Source organism: Artemia sp. Qi Xiang Cuo, chromosome 7 (genome assembly GCF_049724085.1).
Source record: "Artemia sp. Qi Xiang Cuo chromosome 7, ASM4972408v1, whole genome shotgun sequence".
Classification (NCBI taxonomy): Eukaryota; Metazoa; Arthropoda; class Branchiopoda; order Anostraca; family Artemiidae; genus Artemia; species Artemia sp. Qi Xiang Cuo.
The window spans coordinates 76179691-76207073 of record NC_142800.1 but is presented as its reverse complement, the minus strand read 5'-3'; the positions used below and the strand labels follow the sequence as shown (position 1 = coordinate 76207073).

The 27383-nt window shown below is 33.5% G+C and overlaps 1 protein-coding gene across 1 annotated transcript in view; it reads right to left on the bottom strand.

Annotated features, from left to right (window-relative positions):
• Positions 1-3381: 3381 nt before the first annotated feature.
• The window catches only part of LOC148950694 (cyclin-dependent kinase-like 1), a 69598-nt gene continuing 45596 nt past the window's right edge, over positions 3382-27383 (bottom strand). Inside the window, exons 5-7 of the mRNA XM_089091921.1 lie at positions 11450-11592; positions 6091-6228; positions 3382-3890 (exon numbers count right to left, since the gene is read on the bottom strand). Of these exons, the coding sequence (XP_088948047.1) occupies positions 3708-3890; positions 6091-6228; positions 11450-11592 (464 nt within the window). The 3' untranslated portion in view covers positions 3382-3707. The remainder of the gene's footprint in view (positions 3891-6090; positions 6229-11449; positions 11593-27383) is intronic.

Sequence of the window (27383 nt, the reverse complement as noted above, 5' to 3'; positions counted from 1 at the left end):
TTTAAGCAAAAAAAGAAATTTTGTAACAAGAAGGTGGCATTTTCTGCCATTATCTTCTACCACCTTAGAAATGCCACCTTCTCGTTGCAAAATTTCTTTTCTTACTTAAAGTAGAGGGCTAGATATGATGGTTTCCTCGGAAATGACCATCACCCCTTGATACCACCCCTGCTAGAAAAGGACTGAGAAAAGGAGACATAATGCAAATGCAACAGGAGACAACTTCCCATGCAAAAAAAAAAAAAAAAAATGATTTTCCTTATTGTTCAATAAGACGGACTGCAATTCACATTACAAAATTAATTAAAAGCACGGGAAGTTATGGGAAAACCGAAACATTTCTAGCCAAGACACCTGACGGGCAGCAATCTCAAACAATAGAGGCAAGATTGTCTTCAATTTAAAAACAAACTAGGATGATAGTCTTTAAGATATATGCTGCTTTTTTATATAGATATTAAAGATATTAATTAATATTAATAGACATTAAAGCTTTTATTAATAGATATTAAAAAAGCTTTCGATAATCTTTTTCATGCATCTGCTCTACTTAGATTACAAAAATATTGTTTACCACTTACCCAGGTCAATGTTTATCGTTAGTGGTATTATGAAATTAAAGTTTTCATAGCCTCAGGATCTATAAGATATGATGATGAAATAGTAGTTAGTAAGAGCGTTAGACAGGGAGGGGGGATATTATCGTCGTCTATTTTCAATTTGTGTCTAAAAGATTGTTTTGCTTCATTAAAAACCTCTCTGATTTACTTAGCAGTTGAAATTAGTTATTTGGCTTGTGCTGATGACATTATTTACTTAGTCAGTCAAAGACTGTGTTGATTGAAAGTTTTAAGATTTTAAGAAATGAGTTGAACAAAAAAGGACTAGAAATGGACCTGAAAAAATGCCAGCATTTTGTGATTCATGGCCCTGTTAGCTCTCCTCCTCTCGATTGGTGTAATGATCGGACTTTTCATACTTTGGACTCGGTAATATACGTAAGTGTCCTATATTCTTCTTTAAAAAGACTACCACCTCTTTTATTAATAAGCCATCGGGAAATTAAGATAAGAAAGACGTTCGGTTCCCTCATTCATCTGCGGGGTAATATGAGAAGGGATATATTAGCTAGACTGTATCAGTCAATGATTCTACATTTGATTAGCTTTCCAGCGGTGATTTTGAAAACTTTTCCATCTTCTACTTCATCTCAAATTCAAGTTGTGTATTTTAGATATCTTAAATTTCTACTAGGTTTTCCGCTAAGTGCTCGTAATACTCCTTCAAAATATATGTATGGAATAAAGGACCCGCTTGATGTAATAAGGATTAAGTGTGAGCTATTAGTTCAAAAAGCTCAAAATTATGTTGAATATAGAAATTTATTCCCGTTTTTTGAAAAAATCTAACCGATGTTAACCGATTGACGTAGATGGTTGTATTAATCGGTAGTTCTGGTTTTGTTAATTGTAAGTTGTGTCTTTACATTTTATATTTATTGAATGTACTCCTCATAGTGTATCCTGAGGGAAAATAAAAGTATTATTATTATTATTATTATTATTAAAATAATATACACGTGGAATAAAATTGCTAAAAAAATTCACAACCAACTTATTCTCTACTAATTGTTCTTACTTAGCTCCTTAATTTTTTCAGCCAATTGCCATGGAAACATGTTTACGTCAAAATATGTTTAAATATAAATATGTAAACATGGTTAAATATGAATATGTCTTTTTTTCATGCTGGTGGGCAGATGTTTTTGCATCGTACCTTTGTTTTGGTTCTTCGGTTTATTTTGTGCCTTAGGTTAAAGTAACCATGGGTTTCAATGTTCTTTTCATGTAATAATTTGTTATATATTTCTACATACAGGCCTTAAAGTGTCATAAAAGACGGAAGCCATGCTGCTTACAACGACATTCTCTGTCTGCAAGTTGCCTTTTTGAATCCAGCCTGTTTTTCTAGCAGTATTTTTTTTCCTATCTATAATCTGGAGCGTAGCGAGGCTTATTTCATTCGGGGAGGGGGGGGGGGTGGATCTTCGTAAATTTTATCGAATCGATACCTTATTTATGCGGAATTTTCTGCTGAAATCAAGAAGTTTGCTAAATTTCGGCAGAAATTTTCGCCTTCGGCGAAAACTTTACCGAATGGCGATACAGAAGGGGGGGGGGGCGAGCCCCTCCCTCCTTCGGGGCACCCCTGTCTATAAGAACTTATGGGCATCTTAAAAGAGTTAAAACAATTAATATGATGAAAGATGTTTACATAATTACATCTGTGTCATTTCTAAGTTTTACAGAATTAGACAGGTGCCTATCAAAACTCATTTACTTTCACCAAAGCGTCAATAGATATCGTGCAATTAAAAGTGAGTCAAGCATGAAATAAATAGCCCAATAAAAAACGTGAAATAGCACAATCATTATTAGCAACATTAAAACTAAGGAAGGTAAATAGGCTTTTTACAATCAAGCATAAAGAAAAAAAAAAAAAATCCCATTCTACAAGCTAATGTAACTGCTGGCTATTTGCTAAAAATAATCAGAGCTTGCCAGAGGTAAAGACAAAGAAAGGGAGAGAAGAGAGAGAGAGAGAGAGAGGAGAGGGAGAGAGAGAGAGGAAGAGAGAGAGAGAGAGAGAGAGAGAGAGAGAGAGAGAGAGAAAGAGAGACAGACAGACAGAAAGGGGGAGCACTAAAAAAAAATCTGTTCTCATCCTTGGCTTCTAGCTCTTCAGCTGATCCCTGGGTGAAAACACATCAGCTGTGCCCTTCCAAGCACAATTTCTCCTGTCTAAAATGAGTATAAAAAACAGTGGAAAAAAGCTACAAAATAATTTATTTTAGAAATCTATTGATTTTAGGTTAAGACATATTCCACCTTTGGGAAAGTCTTAAATGCCCCATGAAGTGATGGTAGCTACTTTAAGAACTTTTTTTCGGGCATTCAAAGTTTGCTCAGTGCAATCAGTGCAAGGGTGATAGACCCCTAAGATGATCTGCTTTTAAGGGAGACTTCATAGTGTTCAGACCAAATTAGTTTTCTTTTTGGCTGCTTCTATGTGATTAGAACACCATTACTTGAATGATTCACCACTTTAGGGGAAGTGGATGCACTGTGATTATAGGAATTTCTTGATCACTAATAAAATATATTCAATGTCAATAAAATGTATTCAATTTCCACATAAGCTAATAGATCCCTGGTTCAAATTACAGAAAAAAATATATATATATTATATATATATATATATATATATATATATATATATATATATATATATATATATATATATATATATATATATATATATATATATATATATATATATATATATATATATATATATATATATATATTCTTGCATGTTTACCCACATTTTTACGCGACGTAAAAACTACCCCAGTAGTGTTACAAGATTTAACAGGTTTCAATGTTTGTCCACTTTGTGATTTTCCACTGGAAATTGTGATTAATTTTTTCAGATGATAGTACAAGCCATGGCTAACGGCAAAAATGTTCAGGTCCGAGGAAAGTCCACGGCTTGGACTGTAATTAAAAAGGTCCATGTTTATTGCTTGACGTCCTTGGTCTAACAGCTTAACCTTTTCGTTTGCTTAACCAGTGATGCGAGTCTTACATAAAATTTCTTAAATCAAGGTTAATTTTTGTGCCATTATTATAAACAGAGCAAGTGTGTTATATAGACGGTAGATGCTCAAATTTCTTAATTCTGTTAAACGACGAGATTTGGATTTCGGCGGGAGAGCCACGATTTAAACCAACTCCAAACATCTGACGATCTCCAAGTAGCATTTGGCCATTTCCAGGTCCAGGCAAATACGGAAGAGTTGCTTGACTTATGCCCATGGACCCATGGTTCTGAAAAAGAAATCCATATAGGCATAATGGCCGTCGTACATTCTTCTTTTGCTTTGCAAATATATTTTTCATTTAACTTAAGTTTATTAATAAGAATAAAACTTAAAAAAACATACATATATATAATAAAAAAAAAACAAACGAAGTGTTTTAACTAAATCTTCAAGGTTACCTATGAATTTGCAAAGGCAAGTTGTCCTAGGGCCGTGCCAGGAATAAAAAAAAAATTAATACCGGTTATAAGCATAAATTAGCTATACCACAAATACTGATAATAATAATACTAAAAAAAAGAAGTCAAATTACGTTACTCCAGAAGGGGAACATCCATACTTGTTGAACAAGAATTTGTTAGACTATTTTGTGAAAAATGATATATTACTTAAAATATTAAAATACATACAAACTCAGAAGCGACACGAAAAGATCAGTAGATTAAAATTAGCACGAACAGAAAAAGAAAATAACTATAAAAGAAATAAAGGAAACTTAATACATCCGCACAACACATTTAAAAACATGCAAAAATATACGTTTGTATACCCAAACATGTGTCAAATAAGTTTCATTGTGCGGAGTATATTAGATTCAAGAATGGTACATTTTTAATACGGCACATTATTAAGTTTTCTTTTGTCCATGGCTCTTAGATAATTTGTGCAGGAAGTTCAAGGAAGAAAAGAGTTAGTCTAAGTCCCCCAGAAATCCCTATTTTTGCATTGCTTACACTATCAAGGTACCCTTTTATTACTTGTTCTCAAAAAGTACCACAGCATAAATATATATCCGAACAATAGCGAAATGTCCTATACTCTCCATTATGGATTTTGTAGCACATCAATCTAGAACTCTCTTCATGATTCCGCCTCTTCGCGCACGCACAATGGCAAATGTTTAGTGTATCACGACGGGAATGACCTGATCAAATGGGAACTTACTATTCAGCGGGCTATGATGTGTGTCATTTTTGAAGAAACTTTTCACTACGGTTCGTATATATATCTATGCTGTGAAAAGTACTAACTTAATGTACCAATCTAAAAGTAGAGACATTTTGATAAAAGATATTAGCATAACTATTCTGTGTCATGTTTAATTAGAATTTGAGTGCTTGAGTATGATAGATTTGAGTAATTAAGGTCCACTTGAATGTTTTAATACCAAATACAAACTTTAGATGCAGTTTATGATCATGAAATGGGTATAAAAAGTTATTTAATGGTTATTCTCCTCTTCCCAAATACGCTAGGCCTCTCCCAAAATAGAATTACAGTTTCACCACTTAAAAAAGGAAAATAAAACAAATTCTTGAAATTCTTTCTAACTAAAAAAAAAAAAAAAAAAAAACGAACTCGCTCTCCAGAAGGAAATATAAAATTTTGGGTATCACTTTAAAACAATCTAAAATGCTTACTTACATCATTCCATACTTTTATATCATTTAGTATACTCCTTTTATATCTTGTTTATATTATAAAGTATACAGGTACCAAAGAGATGGGGGGATTTGAGTACTTAAGGTGTACTTCGAATATTGAAACTATCAAATATAAACCAGAGGTTTAGCTAGGATTTTTAAGGCCCGAAAACAATGCCGATCTTTTGACCCCTTTCCCCCACCATCCCTACCACAATATAAGTAAACAAAAGAACCTCAGTTTAATGCCGTCTCAGAGAGTTCGCCCGGGGACAGCCGTCCCCATTGTTCCCTAGCTACGCCAATGCTGTAACTGTTATAAAATACTATTAAATGAAATGGCGACAAAAAGTCATTTACTTGTTTTAGACACCCCCCCCCTTGGAATACGCTAGACGTTTCCCAAATTAGGATTCCAATTTCACCACTAAGAAAGTAAAGTGAAGCAAGTTCTTGAAATTCCTTTGAAATTTATTGCTTCATACAGTAGATAGAACAGGGTAACCATTGCACGGAAATTTAGGAGGGCAATGATTTTTTCTTTAAGCAGATACAAAAGAGAACTCCTAAATATAGGCGGGGGGCAATTCTGTTTTTTTTCTTTCAATTATAATACCAGAACAAAGGTGTTTTTGAAAATCAAAGGGGTTGGCAATCCTATCTAGGGTGGCAAAATCACTGCTTAGAAATGAACTAAATAACTTCCAAATTAAAGTGGCATGTAAGTTCAGCCTATTGTAGCTTATCCCCATGATTTTTGCACTTACCATTATCCTATATTACCTTATATCTCCGTCGTAGTTTGTCACTCTCTCCAGATTCCATACGGCCACTGCTTCGACCACTGGCCTGACGAAGGTAGGGATGTCTCAACAACAGCTCACAATCCCATCTTTGATTCGGATCTTTATCAAGGAATCTCTAGAACCAATAGAACATAAAATATAGATTTTGCTGCCTTAGAATTGGCACTATTCCAGCTATATTTTGGCATTCAACTGGTAAAATATATTGGCACTAAAGTTCTATGCAGCCTTTGAATTATCATATCATTGGTTTTAAATTTATAATTTATATCATATGAAATTTAGTTATATTAAATGACATTATGACATGAAATGACATTCATGACAAATAAAATTATGACATGAATGATTTTATGACACAAATATAAAATGACATGAAATTATATCAAATAACACTCAGTCATATCATATGAAAATGGAAAAAAACAAGTTTTTTCAACTAAAAGTAAGGAGCAACGTTAAAACTTAAAACGAGCAGAAATAATTAAGTATATTTGGCCCCTCCCCCTCCTCAACACCTCGCTCTTAGTGCTAATTGCTTTTTAGTAATTTTAAAAAAGCTTCTTATTGTTCCAATTAAACGACCTTTGTAAAAAGAATTAGAATATATAAAATTCCACTATATAGAATAGAATTCACTTCAGATATAGAATTCCACTGTCTTGAGAAAAGAATTGCCTATTGCTCTTCTTGTTGTTGAAGTTTATTCAGGAATTAAGTGTAAAGAATCGGGACAAAATTCAAACTTAAGCTTAAAGAGCGAGGTGTTGAGGAGGGGGCAACCCCCCTGATATACTAAATAATTTCTGTTCGTTGTAAGCTTTAATGTTGCTCCTTACTTTCAGCTGAAAAAACTTGTTTTTCTATTTAATTTCTGGTCATTTTTTAAATGATGCCAGAAAATCCTTCGCCACCTCCACCGAAAAATCTACCTCCCCACGGAAAGATTATCTAGACAATTCACTCCCGGTGAAAATCTACCCCGTGTAATTACTCTTAACATCTCAACGCGTAAAATTGTGTCGGGAAAGAGAAAGTAAGACAAATAAAAATAAATTCGTATAGGAATTATGGCAAACTCCCCCAGTGCAAAATTTCCCTTTAAAAGCTAACCCCCTGAAAACTTCCTTCCCCATGAAAAACTCTCCCACAGGAAAATACCCCAAGCAGAAAATTCAACCCCACCCTCCTACCCGAAAAATATATGTATATTTCTCTATAACAAATACTATGTGCAAACAATGGACAAATTTTATAACTTAAAGACCTTTCCCCTTGGGATGTGGGGGTTATGTTATATCCAAAGGCATAGTTATTGAGCCTTTCAACTTTGCTGAACAAAATGGTGGATGTGGGGGTTATGTTATATCCAAAGGCATAGTTATTGAGCCTTTCAACTTTGCTGAACAAAATGGTTATCTCAAAGCTTCGATTATACGATTTTGGGAACAAAGGGGCATGGGAGGGGGCCTATTTGCCTTCCAATTTTTTTCACTTGAAAAAGGCAATAGAACTTTTAATTTCCACTTGAATGAGCCATCTCCTGATAGTTTAGGGCCATTGGGTTAATACGATCACCCCTGAAAAAAACAAACAAAAAAAAAACACAAAAACAAACAAATAAACACGCATCCACGATCTTTTTCTGGGAAATAATGCAGAATTCCACTTTTTTGTAGATAGGAACTTGAAACCTCTATAGTAGGGTTCTCTGATACGCTGAATCTGACGGTATGATTTTCATTAAGGTTCTTTGACTGTCAGGGAGCCTTTCCCCCTTTTTTGAAAATCAGACAAATTTTATCAGGCTCGTTGTCTTTGATGGGTAACACTTAACTTAATGAATTTTATATATTTAGAATTAGTATAATAAACCAATTCCTTCGATATATCTATTGGTATCAAATTTCCATTTTTAGAGTTTCGGCTGCTATTGAGCCGCGTTACCACGAACTGTTTGCTGCCGAGTAATTATATGGAGTATCTTGAGACCTGGGATCTAATTCATATTTTTGAAACTCATCTAGTCGGGACGTTACGTTCATGATGCAATACTACTTCGAATCATAGAGAAGATGAAATCAGAGGTCTTTTAGATCATCTACTCACCGTTTAGATCAAACTTTGCTGCCCAAGTTTTGTATTTTGTTCATAAAACCAACAGAGAGAAAAATCTCAATGAAAAAAAAAGAAACAACAAACGAGACTACGGCCAGTGGAAAGAAAAGACGAAAAAAGTAAAACAACGCGGATATTTTGCCTGTATCAAAACAAGGCGTCTTCAGTACAAGAGAAACACAAGAAGACCAATAAAAAAAAAACAAAAAAAAAACTAAAACTGAAAACAAATAAAACCACCATCAAAAAAATATACAATTGGCGCAAACTAATCAACGTAGGGTTTGTTCGCTTTCTCCCCCCTTTTTTATAAGTACCTTCATTTTTTTTAAATTATATACTATGTATATAACATCATGTAATATATTTACAGTATTATGCAAATATTATGTAACTCTTTTTCACCTTTACCAGTTTTTTTACCTAATTTTACACTACATTTGAATTATTTTGACCAAGAAATGATTTTTCATTCTGTCATTGTTGTTCTGGCATTGTTGCCAGTTTTTCAGTTTCATTGTTTTTTTTTATATTTTTTTATTATTCTTTGTTTTACTACAAAGGTCGAATACATCCTTTCTAGTAAAGTTAAGATTGTACTTGTCAAACAAGGGGAGACATACCAAATACAATTTGACTGCAATAATTGTCCTGTCGGTAGCACCAACCAAAAATTGGAGTACCATATGTAACAACTAAAGGATAGCATAAAAAGTAACCAAATTCTACTATTGTTCTTTTTCTTTTTATACAGTTCAGAGCAACCTTATTTTTGAAACCCCTACTCATTAAATAACTTTGAAGACACCACTTTCAATAGTAATGATATAGGTATTAAAAAAATTGTTCGGAAAACAACAGATTGTTTTGAAGATACCGCACTGACGACATTTTCTCCGATTTTCCCAACCTCACTAGACCCCGACTTCCCCGCTTAGCCTCCTTAGTAATCCTAATCTACTCTCCTATCTATGCAGGTACTGAGAGGTTCTGAAAAAGTTTCATCTTCTTTATTTTGGAGCACTTTAATAATTCCTGATACATGTCTAAAATCAAAATCGTGTCCTTTTTTACTTGATGATATAACGGAACTATAACTATTCCCCGTTTTCCTATTACCGCTTTTGTTTTTGCCCATTGTGATGCTTATGTAAGCTTTATTTTTTAATCTAGTCGTTTGCACAATCCTTTTTATAATTGTTAATATTTCTATTCTTCTCTTACTCTATCCTAGATTATTTAGACTTTTTCATTCCAATTACTTTGATTTTTTTAGTATTCGACTTGGATTGCGATTTTTTTTTAAGCTTATGGTGATTATTCGACTTGGAGTGATTCATTATAAAGTACTATCTTAAAAATATAATTCCCCTCCCCCTCTCCCTGTTGTTTTTGCTATTAATTGTAAGAAGCTCATTTTAATTTTTGGACATGGGACTACTGAAATTTATATTTTACTAGTTTGTGCTAAATTTTTATTGACAAATTTTTTTTTATTTGATTTCTTGTTTGATTAATTTTTCACCTTTGTCTTTGGTCGTCGTTGTTTCTATTTTGTCTTCTCTTACTTTGACATATGTGGGGAATTCAGCTCTATTTGTACTTATGATAGTCTTTTGAAAATAAACAGTATCTTATCATAATTTCCTTATCAGTTCCTTCTAAATCACCTATTTCATAAATGTTCTTGTCTTGTTCCAGTTTTTTTTTTTTTTTTTTTTTTTTTTTTTTTTTTTTTTTGTATGTGCTTGTATATGTATGCGGTTTTTTTATGTGCTTTATAATAGTGTTCTATTTTGTTTTGTTGGCCCTTTACAAGCTATGCTTCTTGGGCGTGTAAAAACCTTACTTTTTGTAATGTATTTTCTTTTAGTATTAATAAATTGATTGATCATATATAAATTTAATTTAAATGATAATTCTTCTTTAAGTAAAGACTTATGGGGATACATACTTAATGCATTATCCACAGTTTGATTAAAAACGATCTAACATATTGTATAAACAAACTAATTCATAATTAATAACCATTATATTCAATATCAGACACTTAGTTGCATTCCCTTAGCAGTTGTTTATAAATTATGCTTTGTGGAAGTTGCTAAATAATTTAGTTAATAGTCAAAAAGCTATTAGCTAATATGCTACTTTAATACTAAAATATTGATATCCAAAAACATACTTATACTGTTTGACTTTTATGTGGCTCATGGCGTTCTGAGGCTCATTTTATTGGGGGGCGATCTTCGTAAATCTTACCGAATCGCTGCCTGATTTATGCCGAATTTTCTGCAGAAATCAAGATTTTTGCTAAATTTCAGCTTATTTTGCAAAATGCGAAACAATTAGGGTGGCTCTGTGCCCCTTTCCCGGGGCACCCCTGGGCTCATCTAGCAATTTACGACGATATTTAAGACTCATAAAAGGAGGAAGAGGCACTAGCCCCTCTGTTTTTGATCAGTCACTAAACACTGAGGTAATATTATTAGTGAGTGCAAAGCTAAAATTTGCCACCGCTTTATCGGTTTTCTCAGAAGTTTTGCGAATTTCCCCATGATTTTGCTGTAGGTAACCCATTGTTACCATCATTCTAACCGCATTCGAATCAGAGACTTAAAAAATTATCACCCATTGAAGTCAAGGTATTATTTTACTAATTAATCATGCCTCTGCCGGCCCTATAGGTGTGACCACCAGGGAACCAATTACGGAGGGGGGTAATTGTACCCCTTTAGATTCTGTTGGCCCCTCTTGATTTTGAGAGAAATGTCTTCTTGCTATTTTCATTGAAATGAATCAGAAATAAACCCCCTAGGCTTTGAAAAATACCTTCTTATGACTTTTCATTGCAAAAAATCCCCACCCCTTCCCCTAAATTTTCATGAATCGGCGCTCCAGGTGTATAGTAGAAATGATAAAATCAATGTAGATCAAATCTTAAGGGATACGGATAGCAAATCGTTCGAGTTAAATCTTAGAGAAAAAGTTAAGTTTATGGCAAAATTCCGAGCTTTTTTTTCAGAATGTACCACTTGTCTCGTATGTACAAATGAACTTTAAAATTTAGCCTTAACCTTTTAGAATAACCTTTGTAGACTAGTATTCAGATCACAGTTAAACCAGAGTTATTTATGACCAAAATCCTAACGCTCCTCAAAGTATGTTGTTTATGCAGTAAATCATTACTTCTCTGCGATATCGGCTAAAACAAAACCTACCTTAAGTAGATCAAGTCCTTCTTGTGGGAAGTCTCTTGGCATTTTTGCTTCTAGTGGCTCTCTAGCTTCCGGTTCTGGAATCGCTAGCCCCAGGAAAAATTCGTTCTTCTTGAAAATCTGCATATGTTTCGGCAACAACTCCCCTAAAATCAGAAATGATAAAAGATATTAGAAGAAAAAGAAGAAATAATAAAAACAAGAAGAAGAAATAATAGAAACACAAGTTTCTGGTGGACTGCATAGTGAAGAACGAAACTAAGATGCATTCAGTTTAACTGAACTTAGCTAATAGACAAGTTTTAGTTAAATTGAAGAGTCTTTCTTAAAGAATATTGACAAACATTCAAACCTTAGCATAAAAAGCGAGGGTTGAGGAAGACACAGCACTCCCTCATATACAGAATAATTACTGTTCGTTTTAAGTTTTAATGTTACTCCTTACTTCCAGTTGAAAAAAACTTGTTTTGTTATTTAATTTCTGACCTTTTTCCAGATCATGCCAGGAAATCCATTTCTCTCTCTCCCTCGTGTAATATTTCTTCTGGAAAATACTCTCCGGAAGCACTCCTCCCCAAGGAAAATTCTCCCTGTGGTAAATCCCCCTCCTCTTTGAAAAATTTTCTGAAAATTGTCTGTACGTTTTGCAAGAACAATTACTATATGTGAGCAGCACGGGTAAATTGCGTAACTTACAGCCTTTTCCCCAGTGACTATGGAGGGTCACGTCATCAGCAAAAGCATAATTATTGGAACTTTGAACTATGCTGAATCACACAGATATCTTATAATTTTGATCAGACCGGTTGGGAGAAAATGGGCATGGGAGGGGGCTACTTGCTCTCCAATTTTTGTGGTCACTTAAAAAGCTCACAAAATCACTAGAACTTTTGGTTTCTGTTCAAATGAGCTATTATCCAATTTTCTAGGAGCTTTGTTTGACCACCTTTGGTGAAAACGAAAAAAAAAAATTAATAAATAAACACGTGTCCGTAATCTCAGTTTTACCAAAAAACACAAAATTCCACATTTTTGTAGATAGGAGCTTGAAGCCACATTAGTAGGGTTCTCTGATATGCTGAATCTGATGGTCAGATTTTCATTAGTATCAGTTGACTTTTTGGAGGTGTTTTCTCCCTTTTTCAAAAAACAGGCAAATTTTCTCAGGCTCGTAGCCTATGATTGATAACATTAAATTAATGGAATTTATATATATGAAATCAGTACAAAAAACCAATTCATTTGAAGCATCTATTGTTATCAAAATTCATTTTTTTAGAGTTTTGGTTACTATTGGACCGTGTCGCTCCTTACTTACAGTTCTTTACCACGAACTGCTTGATGAAGATTAGGAGGAGTACACTGCATCACTTTCCAGGCCTCAATGAGAGACCGCGCAACATCACTGCCTAAGTAAAGAACAAGGTGTATTCTATGTATCGTTTATTTGTTGTTGTTGTTTTCCTTTTCTTTTTTTCACCAAAGCACCCCGTATGGAAGGCAAGATAAGATTTATTTTTAAAAATGACTGGACCAAATCCACATTTCGGAGTAAAAGTAAAAACAATAAAAAAGGGTTAACATAATCAAACACAAAAACTGACAAACGAATGTATTGTCATTTTGTCAAAATTGTCAAAGAAAAGAAGAATCTAAGAAAATTATATCCTACGCTGACGAGGGGTGTAGAATCACACCCCCCTCGTCAGCTCTTAGTGCCTGGTAATGACCACTGTTACACAAAAGTTTGTCGATTTTGTTGGTTTTTGTTGGACTCGAGGGGAAGTAGATTTCTGAGAAATTGATTACATAATCGACTAGGACAAGAGGGGAAGTAAATTACGGAGAAATTGATTACATAATCGGCGGTGAATGTATTGATCCACCAAGGGGAATTTATTTGTTGTTTCTAAGGGGAATTATTGATCCCTGAAAGGGGAATTAATTTGTTGTTCCTAAGGGGAATTATTGATCCATGAAAGGAGAATTTATTTGTTGTTTCTAAGGGGAGTTATTGATCCACTAACCAATTAGAAATGACATCACTTGTTTCCTAGGAATTATGCGGGACTCTAAAGAGATAGAAATTCTATTTTTAAATATGGCTTCTCTGGTCTTTAGACTTATTGCTGAATTCCGTAATATTTTATCGAAACAATTTGACTTGGAAATGACATCACTGGTTTCCTAGGAATTATACGGGACTCTAAAGAGATAGAAATTCTATTTTTAAATATGGCTTCTCTGATCTTTAGGTCTGGGAGATAAATTAATATTCTATTTTTAAATATGGCTTCTCTGGTTTTTAGGTCAGAGAGATAAATTGATATTCTATCAAAGCCCTGATAGTGTAGCTAGGAACACCTTCGAGATGAAGACAGATTAAATATATTTAACGCGGGAAAAAAGGAACATGCAGAAATTACTTTTAGGGGATGATTTGGGCGAAACAGTTTGAGACATTTTAGAAGATGATTTGAGCGAAACATTTTAGAAGATGATTTGAGCGAAACAGTTTGAGATATTTTAGAAGATGATTTGGGGTGAAACTCAGTGGTCGTTATAATACATAAGTTCCATTTGAACAATGTTGTGAGGTCCCCTACCCCAACCCCAAAGGGCCCCAAAGGCCCCCTGGTGCCCACAAAGAACCCCCCGAAGCCCCCAAAGGGCCCCCGGGCCCCAAATGGCCCCTCCCCATTTTTAATACTTTTTGCATACCCCAACATCAAGCAATACTTTTCAAAAGGCTTTATTATATCTTTTCAGAAAAAGTTCTTTTCTTAATATCCTTCCTAAACCAATTTTACAAGTTGAAGTACTTATCTTTTTCCCCACAACTTTACTTTAAGGCTTTTTGAATACCCCAACATCAAGAAATACTTTTCAAAAGGCTTTATTTCATCTTTCAGAACAAGTTCTTTTCTTAATGTCCTTCCTAAACCAATTTTACAAGTTGAAGTACTCATCTTTTTCACCACAACTTTACTTTACGGTTTTTTACATACCCAAACATCAAGCAATACTTTTCAAAAAGCTTTATTATATCTTTTAAAAACAAGTTCTTTACTTAATGTCCGTCCTAAACCAATTTTACAAGTTGAAGTACTTATCCTTTTCCCCACAACTCTACTTTATGGCTTTTTACACACCCCAACATCAAGCAATACTTTTCAAAAGGCTTTATTATATCTTTTCAGAACAATTTCTTTTCTTAATGTCCTTCCTAAACCAATTTTACAAGTTGAAGTACTCATCTTTTTTACCCACAACTTTACTTTACGACTTTTTTGCACACCCTAACACCAAGCAATAATTTTCAAAAGGTTTTATTAAATCGTTTCAGAACAAAATGTCCTTCCTAAACCAATTTTACTAGTTGAAGTACTCATCTTTTTCACCACAACTTTACTTTACGACTTTTTGCATACCCCAACACCAAGCAATACTTTTCAAAGGCTTTATTATATCTTTTCAGAACCAGTTCTTTACGTAATATCCTTCCTAAACCATTTTTACAAGTTGAACTACTCATCCTTATCCCCACAACTTTACTTTACGACTTTTTTGCACACCCCAACATCAAGCAATACTTTCCAAAAGGCTTTATTATATCTTTTCAGAACCAGTTCTTTTCTTAATGTCCTTCCTAAACCAATTTTACAAATTCTAAATTTTTCCGTAGTAGACAGAAAAAGATATACCATAGTTGTGAATATTTTCCTGGCAGATAAAAAGTTCTACTTCAATTTTTAATTTTCTCAACGAAGTGAAGAAAAGTTCAAGTTCTATTCTGAATTTTCTCAATGAAAATAAATTAGTTATTGACCAATTCTAGTTTTCCAAATAATATAAAAATTTTCCACTTCAATTCAGATCTTTCTCAAAGGGATGAAAAAATTTCAAATACTGTTCCAAATTTTTCATAGAAGATAGAAAAGTTCGTTCTCTTCTGAATTTTACTAAAGAAAATACTTCAATTCTAATTTCTCCAGAGAAAATAAAAATCTTCCACTTCAGTTTTAAGTTCCCCAAAGACCTAAAGAAATTTAAAGTTCTATTCTAAATTTTTCCGTAGTGGATAGAAAAAGCTATACCATAGTTGTGAATATTTTCCCGGAAGATAAAAAATTCTAGTTCAATTTTAATTTTCTCAACGAAGTGAAGAAAAGTTCAAATTTTATTCCGAATTTTTTCAATGGAAAATAAACGTGTTACTGTTCAATTCTATTTTTCCAAATAATATAAAATTTTTCACCTTCAGTTCAGATCTTTCTCAAAGAGATGAAAAATTTAAAATACTGTTCTAAATTTTTCACAGAAGATAAAAAAGGTCAAATTTTCTTCTGAATTTTACCAAAGAACACAATTCAATTCAAATTTCTCCATAGAAAAATAAAAATCTTCCTCTTCACTTCCTTATTTCACAAAGACATAAAGAAATTTAAAGCTATATTCTAAATTTGTCGAAGGAAGATCGAAAAAGTTATACCATAGCTGTGAATATTTTCCCGGAAGATAAAAGTTCTAGTTCAATTTTAAATTTTCTCAACGAAGTGAAGAAAAGTTCAAGTTCTATTCTGAATTTTCTCAATGAAAACGAAATAAGTTATTGATCATTTCTATTTTTCCAAATAATATAAAAATTTTCCACTTCACTTCAGATCTTTCTCAAAGAGATGAAAAAATTTAAAATACTGTTCCAAATTTTTCAAAGAATATAGAAAAGTTCAAGTTCACTTCTGAATTTTACCAAAGAAAACAATTCAATTCTAATTTCTCCAGAGAAAATAAAAATCTTACACTTCAGTTCTTTATTTCACAAAGACATAAAGAAATTTAAAGTTCTATTCTAAATTTTTCGGTGGAAGATAGAAAAAGTAATACCATAGTTGTGAATATTTTCAAGGGAGATACAAAGTTCTACTTCAATTTTAAATTTTCTCAACGAAGTGAATAAAAGTTCCACTTCTCTTCTGAATTTTCTCAATGAAAAGGAAATAAGTTATTGATCAATCTTTTTTTTTCCACGGAAAATTAAAAATTTCCACTTCAGTTCTTTATTTCACAAAGACATAAAGAAATTTAAAGTTCAATTCTAAATTTTTAGATGGAAGATAGAAAAAGTAATTCCGTAATTGTGAATATTTTCCCGGAAGATAAAAAGTTCTAGTTCAATTTTAAATTTTCTCAATGAAGTGAAGAAAATTTCAACTTCTCTTCTGAATTTTCTCAATGAAAAAGAAATAAGTTATAGATCAATTCTATTTTTCCAGGGAAAATAAAAATTTTCCACTTCAATTCAGATCTTTCTCAAAGAGATAAAGAAATTTAAAGTCGTATTCTAAATTTTTCGGTGGAAGATAGAAAAAGCAATACCATAGTTGTGAATATTTTCCCGGGAGATACAAAGTTCTACTTCAATTTTAAATTTTCTCAACGAAGTGAAGAAAAGTTCAACTTCTCTTCTGAATTTTCTCAATAAAAAGGAAATAAGTTATTGATCAATCTTTTTTTTCCAGGGAAAATTAAAATTTTCCACTTCAGTTCTTTATTTCACAAAGACATAAAGAAATTTAAAGTTCAATTCTAAATTTTTAGATGGAAGATAGAAAAAGTAATTCCGTAATTGTGAATATTTTCCCGGAGGATAAAAAGTTCTACTTCAATTTTAAATTTTCTCAATGAAGTGAAGAAAATTTCAACTTCTCTTCTGAATTTTCTCAATGAAAAAGAAATAAGTTATTGATCAATTCTATTTTTCCAGGGAAAATAAAAATTTTCCACTTCAATTCAGATCTTTCTCAAAGAGATAAAGAAATTTAAAGTCGTATTCTAAATTTTTCGGTGGAAGATAGAAAATACCATAGTTGTGAATATTTTCCCGGAAGATAAAAAGTTATACTTCAATTTTAAATTTTCTCAATGAAGTGAAGAAAAGTTCAACTTCTCTTCTGAATTTTCTCAATGAAAAAGAAATAAGTTATTGATCAATTCTATTTTTCCAGGGAAAATACAAATTTTCCACTTCAATTCAGATCTTTATCAAAGAAATGAAAAATTGAAAATATTGTTCCAAATTTTTCATAGAAGATAGAAAAGTTCCACTTCAATTCTGAATTTTACCAAAGAACACACTTCAATTCTAATTTAATCAGAGAAAATAAAAAGCTACCCCCTCAGTTCTTATTTCCCCAAAGACATAAAAAATTAAAGTTCCATTCTAAATTTTCCCGTAGAAGATAAAAAAAGTTATACCTTAGATGCGAATATTTTCCCGGAAGATAAAAAGTTCCACTTTTATTCTAAATTTTCTCAATGAAGTGAAGAAAAGTTCAAGTTCTCTCCTAATTTTTCCAAGAAAATAAAAAGGTTCCACTTCAGTTCTGGTTTTTCTCAAAGAGATGAAAAATTTAAAGTTCTGTTCTATATTTTTCATAGAAGATAGAAAAGTCCAAGTTTTCTTCTGAATTTTACAAAAGAACACAATTCAATTATAATTTCTCCAGAGAAAATAAAAATCTTCCACTTCACTTCTTTATTTCACAAGAACATAAAGAAATTTAAAGTTCTATTCCAAATTTTTCGATTGAAGATAGAAAAAATAATACCATAGTTGTGAGTATTTTTCCGCAAGATCAAAAGTTCTAGTTCAATTTTAAATTTTCTCAACGAAGTGAAGAAAAGTTCAAGTTCTGCTCTGAATTTTCTCAATGAAAAAGAAATAAGTTATTGATCAATTCTATTTTTCCAAATAATATAAAAATTTTCCACTTCAGTTCAGATTTTTCTCAAACAGACTAAAAAATTTAAAATACTGTTCCAAATTTTTCACAGAAGATGGAAAAGTTCAATTTCTCTTCTGAATTTTACCAAAGAACACAATTCAATTCTAATTTTCTCCAAAGAAAATAAAAAATCTCCGAATAAACATTCTAAGTGTCGACATGCTAACGTATCCTAAATAATAGAAATATAACAAAGTAATGTATAAAATATTTTTATTGAAATAACAACATGTAGAATATTAACATAAAAGTATATTACATACATTATAATACACTACTAATATTTTTGAACTACTTTGAACATTATGAATCTGTTCCATAAAATAAATCATTAGGTTCTCTCTTGATACTAGAGTTACTCACTTCTCTTATTTCATAACCACTTGAATAATCATTATTCCATTTTGAATCATATACAAATATACCAAAACCATAGGTTAGATTAGGTTAGGTTAGGTTAGAGGTTAGGTTTCTCCACGTTTAAGTTAGGTTAGGTTATCATGAGCGCTCATGATAAGCTAACCTAACCTAACCTAAATTAAACGTGGAGAAACCTAACCTCTCTGAGAAAATTAAAAGTTGAAGTAGAACTTTTTATCTTCCAGGAAAATATTCAAAACTATGGTATAGCTTTTTCTATCTACTACGGAAAAATTTAGAATTTGTAAAATTGGTTCAGGAAGGACATAAAGAAAAGAACTGGTTCTGAAAAGATATAATAAAGCCTTTTGGAAAGTATTGCTTGATGTTGGGGTGTGCAAAAAATCCGTAAAGTAAAGTTGTGGGGAAAAGGATGAGTAGTTCAACTTGTAAGAATGGTTTAGGAGGGACATTACGTAAAGAACTTGTTCTGAAAAGATATAATAAAGCCATTTGAAAAGTATTGCTTGATGTTGGGGTATGCAAAAAGCCTGAAAGTAAAGTTGTGGGGGAAAATATAAGTACTTTAACCTCTAAAATTGGTTTAGGAAGAATATTAAGTCAAGAACTTGTTCTGAAAAGATATAATAAAGCCTTTGAAATGTATTGCTTGATGTTGGGGTGTGCAAAAAAGTCGTAAAGTAAAGTTGTGGGGAGAAACATGAGTACTTCAACTTGTAAAATTGGTTTAGGAAGGACATTACGTAAAGAACTTGTTTTGAAAAGATGTAATAAAGCCTTTTGAAAAGTATTGCTTGATGTTTGGGGCATGCAAAAAGCCTTAAAGTAAAGTTGAGGGAAAAAGATGAGTACTTCAACTTGTAAAATTGGTTTAGGAGAAAATTAAGAAAAGAAATTTTCTGAAAAGATATAATAAAGCCTTTGAAAAGTATTGCTTGATGTTGGGGTATGCAAAAAGTCGTAAAGTAAAGTTGTGGGGAAAAAGATGAGTACTTCAACTTGTAAAATTGCTTTAGGAAGGACAATAAGAAAGGACTTGTTCTGAAAAGATATAATAAAGCCTTTTGAAAAGTATTGCTTGATGTTGGGGTGTGCAAAAAAGTCGTAAAATAAAGTTGCGGGGAAAAAGATGAGTAATTCAACTTGTAAAATTGGTTTAGGAAGGACATTACGTAAAGAACTTGTTATGAAAAGATATAATAAAGCCTTTTGGAAAGTATTGCTTGATGTTGGGGCACCCAAAAAGTTTTAAAGTACTGATGTGGTGAAAAAGATGAGTACTTCAACTGTTAAAATTTTATTAGGAGGAACACTAATACAAAAACTTGTTCTGAAAAGATATAATAAAGCCTTTTGAAAAGTGTTGCTTGATGTTGGGACGTGCAAAAAAGTCGTAAAGTAAAGCTGTGGTGAAAAAGATAACTACTTCAACTTGTAAAATTGGTTTAAGAAGGATATTACGTAAAGAACTTGTTCTGAAAAGATATAATAAAGCCCTTTGAAAAGTATTGCTTGATGTTGGGGTATTCAAAAAGCTTTAAAGTAAAGTTGTGGGGAAAAGAATGAGTACTTAAACTTGTCAAATTGGTTTAGGAAGGACATTAAGAAAAGAACTTGTTCTGAAAAGATATAAGCCTTTGAAAAGTATTGCTTGATGTTGGGGCGTGCAAAAAAGTCGTAAAGTAAAGCTGTGGGGAAAAAGATGAGTACTTCAACTTGTAAAATTGGTTTAGGAAGGATATTACGTAAAGAACTTGTTCTGAAAAGATATAATAAAGCCTTTTGAAAAGTATTGCTTGATGTTGGGGTATGCAAAAAGCCTTAAAGTAAAGTTGTGGGGAAAAGATGAGTACTTCAACTTGTAAAATTGGTTTAGGAGAACATTAAGAAATGAACTTGTTCTGAAAAGATATAATAAAGCCTTTGAAAAGTATTGCTTGATGTTGGGGTATGCAAAAAGTCGTAAAGTAAGGTTGTGGGGAAAAAGATGAGTACTTCAACTTGTAAAATTGCTTTAGGAAAGACAATAAGAAAGGACTTGTTCTGAAAAGACATAATAAAGCCTTTTGAAAAGTATTGCTTGATGTTGGGGTGTGCAAAAAAGTCGTAAAATAAAGTTGCGGGGAAAAAGATGAGTAATTCAACTTGTAAAATTGGTTTAGGAAGTACATTACGTAAAGAACTTGTTCTGAAAAGATATAAAAAAGTTTTTTGAAAAGTATTGCTTGGTGTTTCGATATACAAAAACTTGTAAAGTAATGTTTTGGTGAAAAGGTTGAGTACTTCAACTTGTAAAATTGGTTTAGGAAGGACATTAAGAAAAGAACTTGTTCTGAAAAGATATAATAAAGCCTTTTGGAAAGTGTTGCTTGATGTTGGGGTGTGCAAAAAAGTCGTAAGGTAAAGTTGCGGGGAAAATGATGAGTAATTCAACTTGTAAAATTGGTTTAGGAAGGACATTACGTAAAGAACTTGTTCTGATAAGATATAATAAAGCCTTTTGAAAAGTATTGCTTGATGTTGGAGTATGTAACAAGCCGCAAAGTAAAGGTGTTGGGAAGAAGATGAGTACTTCAACTTGTAAAATTGGTTAAGGAAGGACATTACGTAAAGAACTTGTTCTGAAAAGATATAATAAAGCCTTTTGAAAAGTATTGCTTGACGTGGGGGTATGCAAAGAGTCGTAAGGTAAAGTTGTGGTGAAAAAGACAAGTACTTCAACTTGTAAAATTGGTTTAGGAAGGACATTAAGAAAAGAACTTTTTTGAAAAGATATAATAAAGCCTTTTGGAAAGTATTGCTTGATGTTGGGGTGTGCAAAAAAGTCGTAAAGTAAAGTTGCGGTGAAAAGGATGAGTACTTCAACTTGTTAAATTGGTTTAGGAAGGACATTACGTAAAGAACTTGTTCTGAAAAGATATAATAAAGCCTTTTGAAAAGTATTGCTTGATGTCGGGGTGTGTAAAAAGCCGTAAAGTAGAATTGTGGTGAAAAAGATGAGTACTTCAAGTTGTAAAAAATTAGTTTAGGAAGGATATTACGAAAAGAACTTGCTATGAAAAGATATATTAAAGCCTTTTGAAAAGTATTGCTTGAAGTTGGGGTATGCAAAGAGTCGTAAAGTAAAGTTGCGGTGAAAAGCATGAGTAATTCAACCTGTAAAATTGGTTTAGGAAGGACATTAAGTAAAGAACTTGTTCTGAAAAGATATAATAAAGCCTTTTGAAAAGTATTGCTTGGTGTTGGGGTATGTAAAAAAGCCGTAAAGTAAAGTTGTGGGGAAAAAGATGAGTACTTCAACTTGTAAAATTGGTTTAGGAAGGAAATTAAGAAAAGAACTTGTTCTGAAAGATGAAATAAAGCCTTTTGAAAAGTATTGCTTGATGTTGGTGCATTCAAAAAGCCTTAAAGTAAAGTTGTGGGGAAAAAGATAAGTACTTCAACTTGTAATATTGGCTTAGGAGGGATATTAAGAAAAGAACTTTTTCTGAAAAGAAAAAATAAAGCCTTTTGGAAAGTATTGCTTGATGTCGGGGTGTGCAAAAAAGCCCCAAAGTAAAGTTGTGGTGAAAAAGATGAGTACTTCAACTTGTAAAATTGGTTTAGGAAGGACATTAAGAAAAGAACTTGTTTTGAAAAGATATAATAAACCTTTTGAAAAGTATTGCTTGATGTTGGGGTATGCAAAAAGTATTAAAAAATGGGGAGGAGGGGCCTTTGGGGGCGTCAGGGGGTCTTGGGGCGGCGGGGGACTTTTTGAGGTGGCGGGGGCTCTTTGGGGGCGCCAGGGGCCTTCGGAACCCTTTGGGCTTGGGGTAGGGGACCTTACAACATTGTTCAAATGGAACTTGTGTATTATAAAGACCACAGAGTTTCACCCCAAATCATCTTCTAAAATGTCTCAAACTGTTTCGCTCGAATCACCTTCTAAAATGTCTCAAACTGTTTCGCCCAAATCATCCCCTAAAAGTAATTTCTGCGTGTTCCTTTTTCCTGCGTTAAATATATTCAATCTGTCTTCATCTTGAAGGTGTTCCTAGCTACACTATTATGGCTTCGATAGAATATCAATTTATCTCTCTGACCTAAAAACCAGAGAAGCCATATTTAAAAATAGAATATTAATTTATCTCCCAGACCTAAAGATCAGAGAAGCCATATTAAAAAATAGAATTTCTATCTCTTTAGAGTCCCGTATAATTCCTAGGAAACCAGTGATGTCATTTCTAATTCCGGTGATTTCGATAGAATATTAAAGAATTTATCACTAAGTCTAAAGGCAAGAAAAGCCATATTTCAAAATTGAATTCTTGTCCCTTTAGAGTCCAGTATAATTCCTAGGAAACAAGTGATGTCATTTCTAATTCCGTTAGTGGATCAATAATTCCCCTTAGAAACAACAAATAAATTTCCCTTTTGTGGATCAATAATTCCCCTTAGAAACAACAAATAAATTCCCCTTTCATGGATCAATAATTCCCCTTAGAAACAACAAATAAATTCCCCTTTCGTGGATCAATACATTCCCCGCCGATTATGTAATCAATTTCTCAGTAATCTACTTCCCCTCTTGTCCTAGTCAATTATGTAATCAATTTCTCATAAATCTACCTCCCCTCGAGTCCTAGTCGATTATGCAATCAATTTTTCAGAAATCTGTCCCCTTTCGTGGATCAATAATCTTTGAATAAATTATTTTGGGTCAGTATTCAATAAAATTGTACCGTTAGTATTCAGTGCGCATGCGCAAACTTCGCCCCGGAGTCATTACACTTAGAAACAACAAATAAATAGACCTTGAAAAAGGGGGCATTGACCCCATTAGACTCGATCAATAATCCTTGAATAAATTATAACCTGTCAGCGTTAGACTCAATTATAGATGGCAGCACGGTTTGCGCCTCGGGGATATTAGGGGTTCCCTACTCACATGTGTATCGTATACATACATAAATTTACAGGCCTTCGCTGTAAAAAAGCAAATTAAAATAAATATGACTAATAAATTCAAAGGGTGAATACAAACATTAAAAGGAGGAGAAAAGCGAATATGTATAAATAAAAAGCAACAAATTGTTTGTGTTATTTGTTAATTAAATCTATAATATAATGCACTAACGTTTTTTTCATATCTTAAAGTAAAGCAGCAAATGGGGGACAAGATCTGAAGAGAGTCCGAGGTACGTGATGTCTGCTTGGGGAGTATCTTTTGGGGAAAATATTTTCTCTGTGGGGATTCTGTATTGTATCTGTTGAAAAACGGAATCACAACTTCACTCTCTTACGCTCAAGGGTTTCTAACTTAGCTGGTTTTTTTTAGAAGAACAGAGTATGGAATTTTACCTTCTTTAAAAATCATTCGCAAGGGTCATTTTTGGATGAACTCAATTTTATTCTACTCCTCCCACGAAATGCCAGGGTTCCAAACAAGACAAGTATATTCAAGATACGAGCGGACAAATGAGGTATACAAGTTTAAAGAATTGAGAGTTCTACTTGCGACGCCCTGAAAAGATTTATCAAGGCTACTAGCATTATCATCACTTTTGCCTGGTTATCAAAAGGGCGCATCAGCATTGTCTAAGAAGCAGCTTAAAGCGTTAAGTCGAAACTTTCAGGGCATGTTTAAGGGACTTGAAACTAACCGAAAAGGCAATATCTGAACGCCACTCCTGCTACTACTACTGCTGTCGATACTATTATTGATGGGAGCAGGCGTTTACCACCACAACCCGTAAAATAACCCTCGACAACCCCCCCCCCCCGCCCAACTGAAAGTACCTTTCCGGAAAATACCCCATCCCATGAAAATATCACCCCACAGAGAATACCGCACTCACTCCGAAGTTTCTGCGATCAGGAAGTGGAAATGGGCATGAAGAAAGGGGCAGTCCCCCTCCTATAAGAAATAAATTCTGCTAATTTTGGGATTTTCTGCTAAATTTGGGGGGAGGAAGATGCTCCAAAGGGTGCATTTTAATAAAGCCGTTTTAAAGTTTTGAAGTTTGAAGTGCATTTTAACGTTTTTTGTGCTTCCCCTCGAACAAAATCCCCCCCCCCCCCCAACAGAAGTCCTGGATACGACCCTGGGGATTATATATCTATTTCTACCTCCATCCTCCCCTTGTCTCTCTCTTAGAACTAATTCTCTTTTTCTGAAGGCTCAATGAGAGTTGGAATATTTTGGAATTAAAATGTACCCTTTGAGGCATCTCCCTCCCTCCTCAACTGCAAAACAATCAGAGAACCCCAGTGCAGAGGTTTAAAGTCCTTATATGCAAATGCTTGGAATTATAAAACAACAAGGAATTTACCTAAAACGGTGAAATTTATTTAGAATTTTAAAATATTTCGGCTAGCTAGGTGGGACGGAATAACCTAAAAGGGTGCATTTTAATGCCAAAACATCCCAACTATCATTGAGCTTTTATATAAATACGAAATTAATTCTAAGGAAGAGACGAGGGGAGGGTGAAGCTAGAAATTGATTCACAGGACCGTATCAGGACTTTTTTGGGGTGGAATTTTTTCAGGGGAGGGGCACTAAAAACTTTAAAAATCGCATTACAATTTGAAATTGATATCAAATCCCTCTTCATTTCTGGGAATATTTATAATGCTATTATTATGAAAGCAAAGAGTATCATTACACCCCAAAATGAGCAGATTTTGTCACGTATGAGAGGGAACTGCCCCTTCCTCATTCCCACGTACACTTTGTGGTCGTAGAAATATTGAAAGGTGCTCATTAGATAAGAAATTGAGAGTTCCAGTCCTTTTTTATAAGTCAAAAGTGATTGGAGACCACCAAGTAGTGGGGGGGGGGGTGTATTTTCCACGGGAAGTTTTTTTTCTGGGTATTTTCTCGGGGAAAATATTTTCCAGGGGGTATTCTCCGCAGAGGGCTATTTTCCCCGGGGGGGCTATTTTCCGGAGAGGGAATATTTTCCAGGGGAGGGAATATTTTCCAGGGGGATATTTTCCAGGGGGTAAACGCCTAGACCAATTATTGCTAATGCTAAGGGTATTAAGGTGAAACCTTCAAGGAGTGAAGAGTGTGGCGCAGAAGAAAATAAAAATAGACTATGCATAAGCAAGTTGTCAATAGGGCGAATCAGTAATATCTAAGGAACAACCCAGAGCATTAAGTTGAAACTTTCAGGGTGCTTTGAGACAAGTGTTGAACTGAACCAAAATACACTTGTACCTTTGGGTTATCAAAGGGGTGTATTAGCAACATACCAGTAACGCTTTAGGGGATTACACTTACACTTCAAGGGCTGTTAACATTGCTACCATTTTCGCCACTGCTGCTACTACTACTACTACTACTTCTACAACTAATACTACTACTACTATAATTGCTACTATTACTACTGCTACTACTACTACTCTAACTATTACTTCAAATAATACTACTACTGTTACTACTACAGCTACGACGACTATTACTAATTCTGCTGTTATTACTGCTGATGATACTACGAAAGAAAAAGACTTTAAGTGCATCTAGGTTGTCAGAATGGTACAAATAAATTGTCTTAGGAATGGAATAGAGTATTAAGTTCAGGTTTTCAGGGGCGGTTGAGGCGGACGTAAAACTAAATCAAAATAAATCATGTGTATCAAGATTGCCAATAGGTTGTCTTTGCAGTATCCCAAAAAAATTCAGGGCATTACGGCTGTCCTTCAGGGTATGTTTTTTGGGATGTTGAAATAAATCTAAACACACTCTATGCATCAGTTTTATCCAAAGGGCATATCTGCGATATTTCAGGAACGACTAAGGTTATTAAGTTAAAACTGCCATGGTATGTAGAGATGGAACTTAAACCAAATTAACATGCGCTATGTGAATCCAAGGTTGTCAAAAGGGTGTATGTGCAATATCTTAGGAAATGTTAAGGGAATCAAGTAGGAACTTTCAGTGCATGTGGAGGGGGATAGTTGATTAATATTTCTTATAGTCAAGATTGAAAAATTTTCTTCAACATATAAATGGTAAACCGCTACTGCCTTACTAATTCTACTGTCAGAGTTTATATTATTTCCAGTTCGTTTACGCACTATCATGAGTTTCAAGATAGATATTGATTTTACACGCCAGTAGCCCTTAGCCCTTCTTTCTATTTACAAATAGGGGGTGAAAGATACAGAACATGTGATGATGCTTCAGGGGAACATGAGCCCGGAAATTATTCCCGGAAATTAAGAGGCATTATAATTCAATTTCTACCTCGACCACCCCCACCCCTTCCTTAAAACTAAGTCTGTATTTATATGAAGGCTGAATGAGTTAGGTTGTTTTGGCATTAAAATGCATCTCTTGAGGCAGTGGCGGATTCATGGGGGGTGAGAGGGGTGCGCGCCCCTTAACCTGGTCTAAAGTAGTGAAATTTACTTAATTAACGCAAGATTGCGTTAATTAAACTTGCTCCTAACGCAAGTTTATCGAATCAACCTATTTTGCGTCCCCCCTAAAACAATCCTGGATCCGCACCTGTCTCGAGGCGTCTGCCCCCCGCTTTAACTACAAAACAATCAGAGATCCCTATTGTAGAGGTTTAAAGCTCTCATACAGAAACGTTTGGAATTTTGCTATTTTTTACCAAAGAAAAATCATAGATTTGGGATCACTTCTAAATATAAAAAAATGATCAGATATCAAAAATGGTTCTGAAACAGGGGTTGGTAGATTTTCAGTTACTTTCGACTTTAAAGAAAAGACTAGAACCCTCAATATCTGTTTGAATGAGAACCCCCTGAAA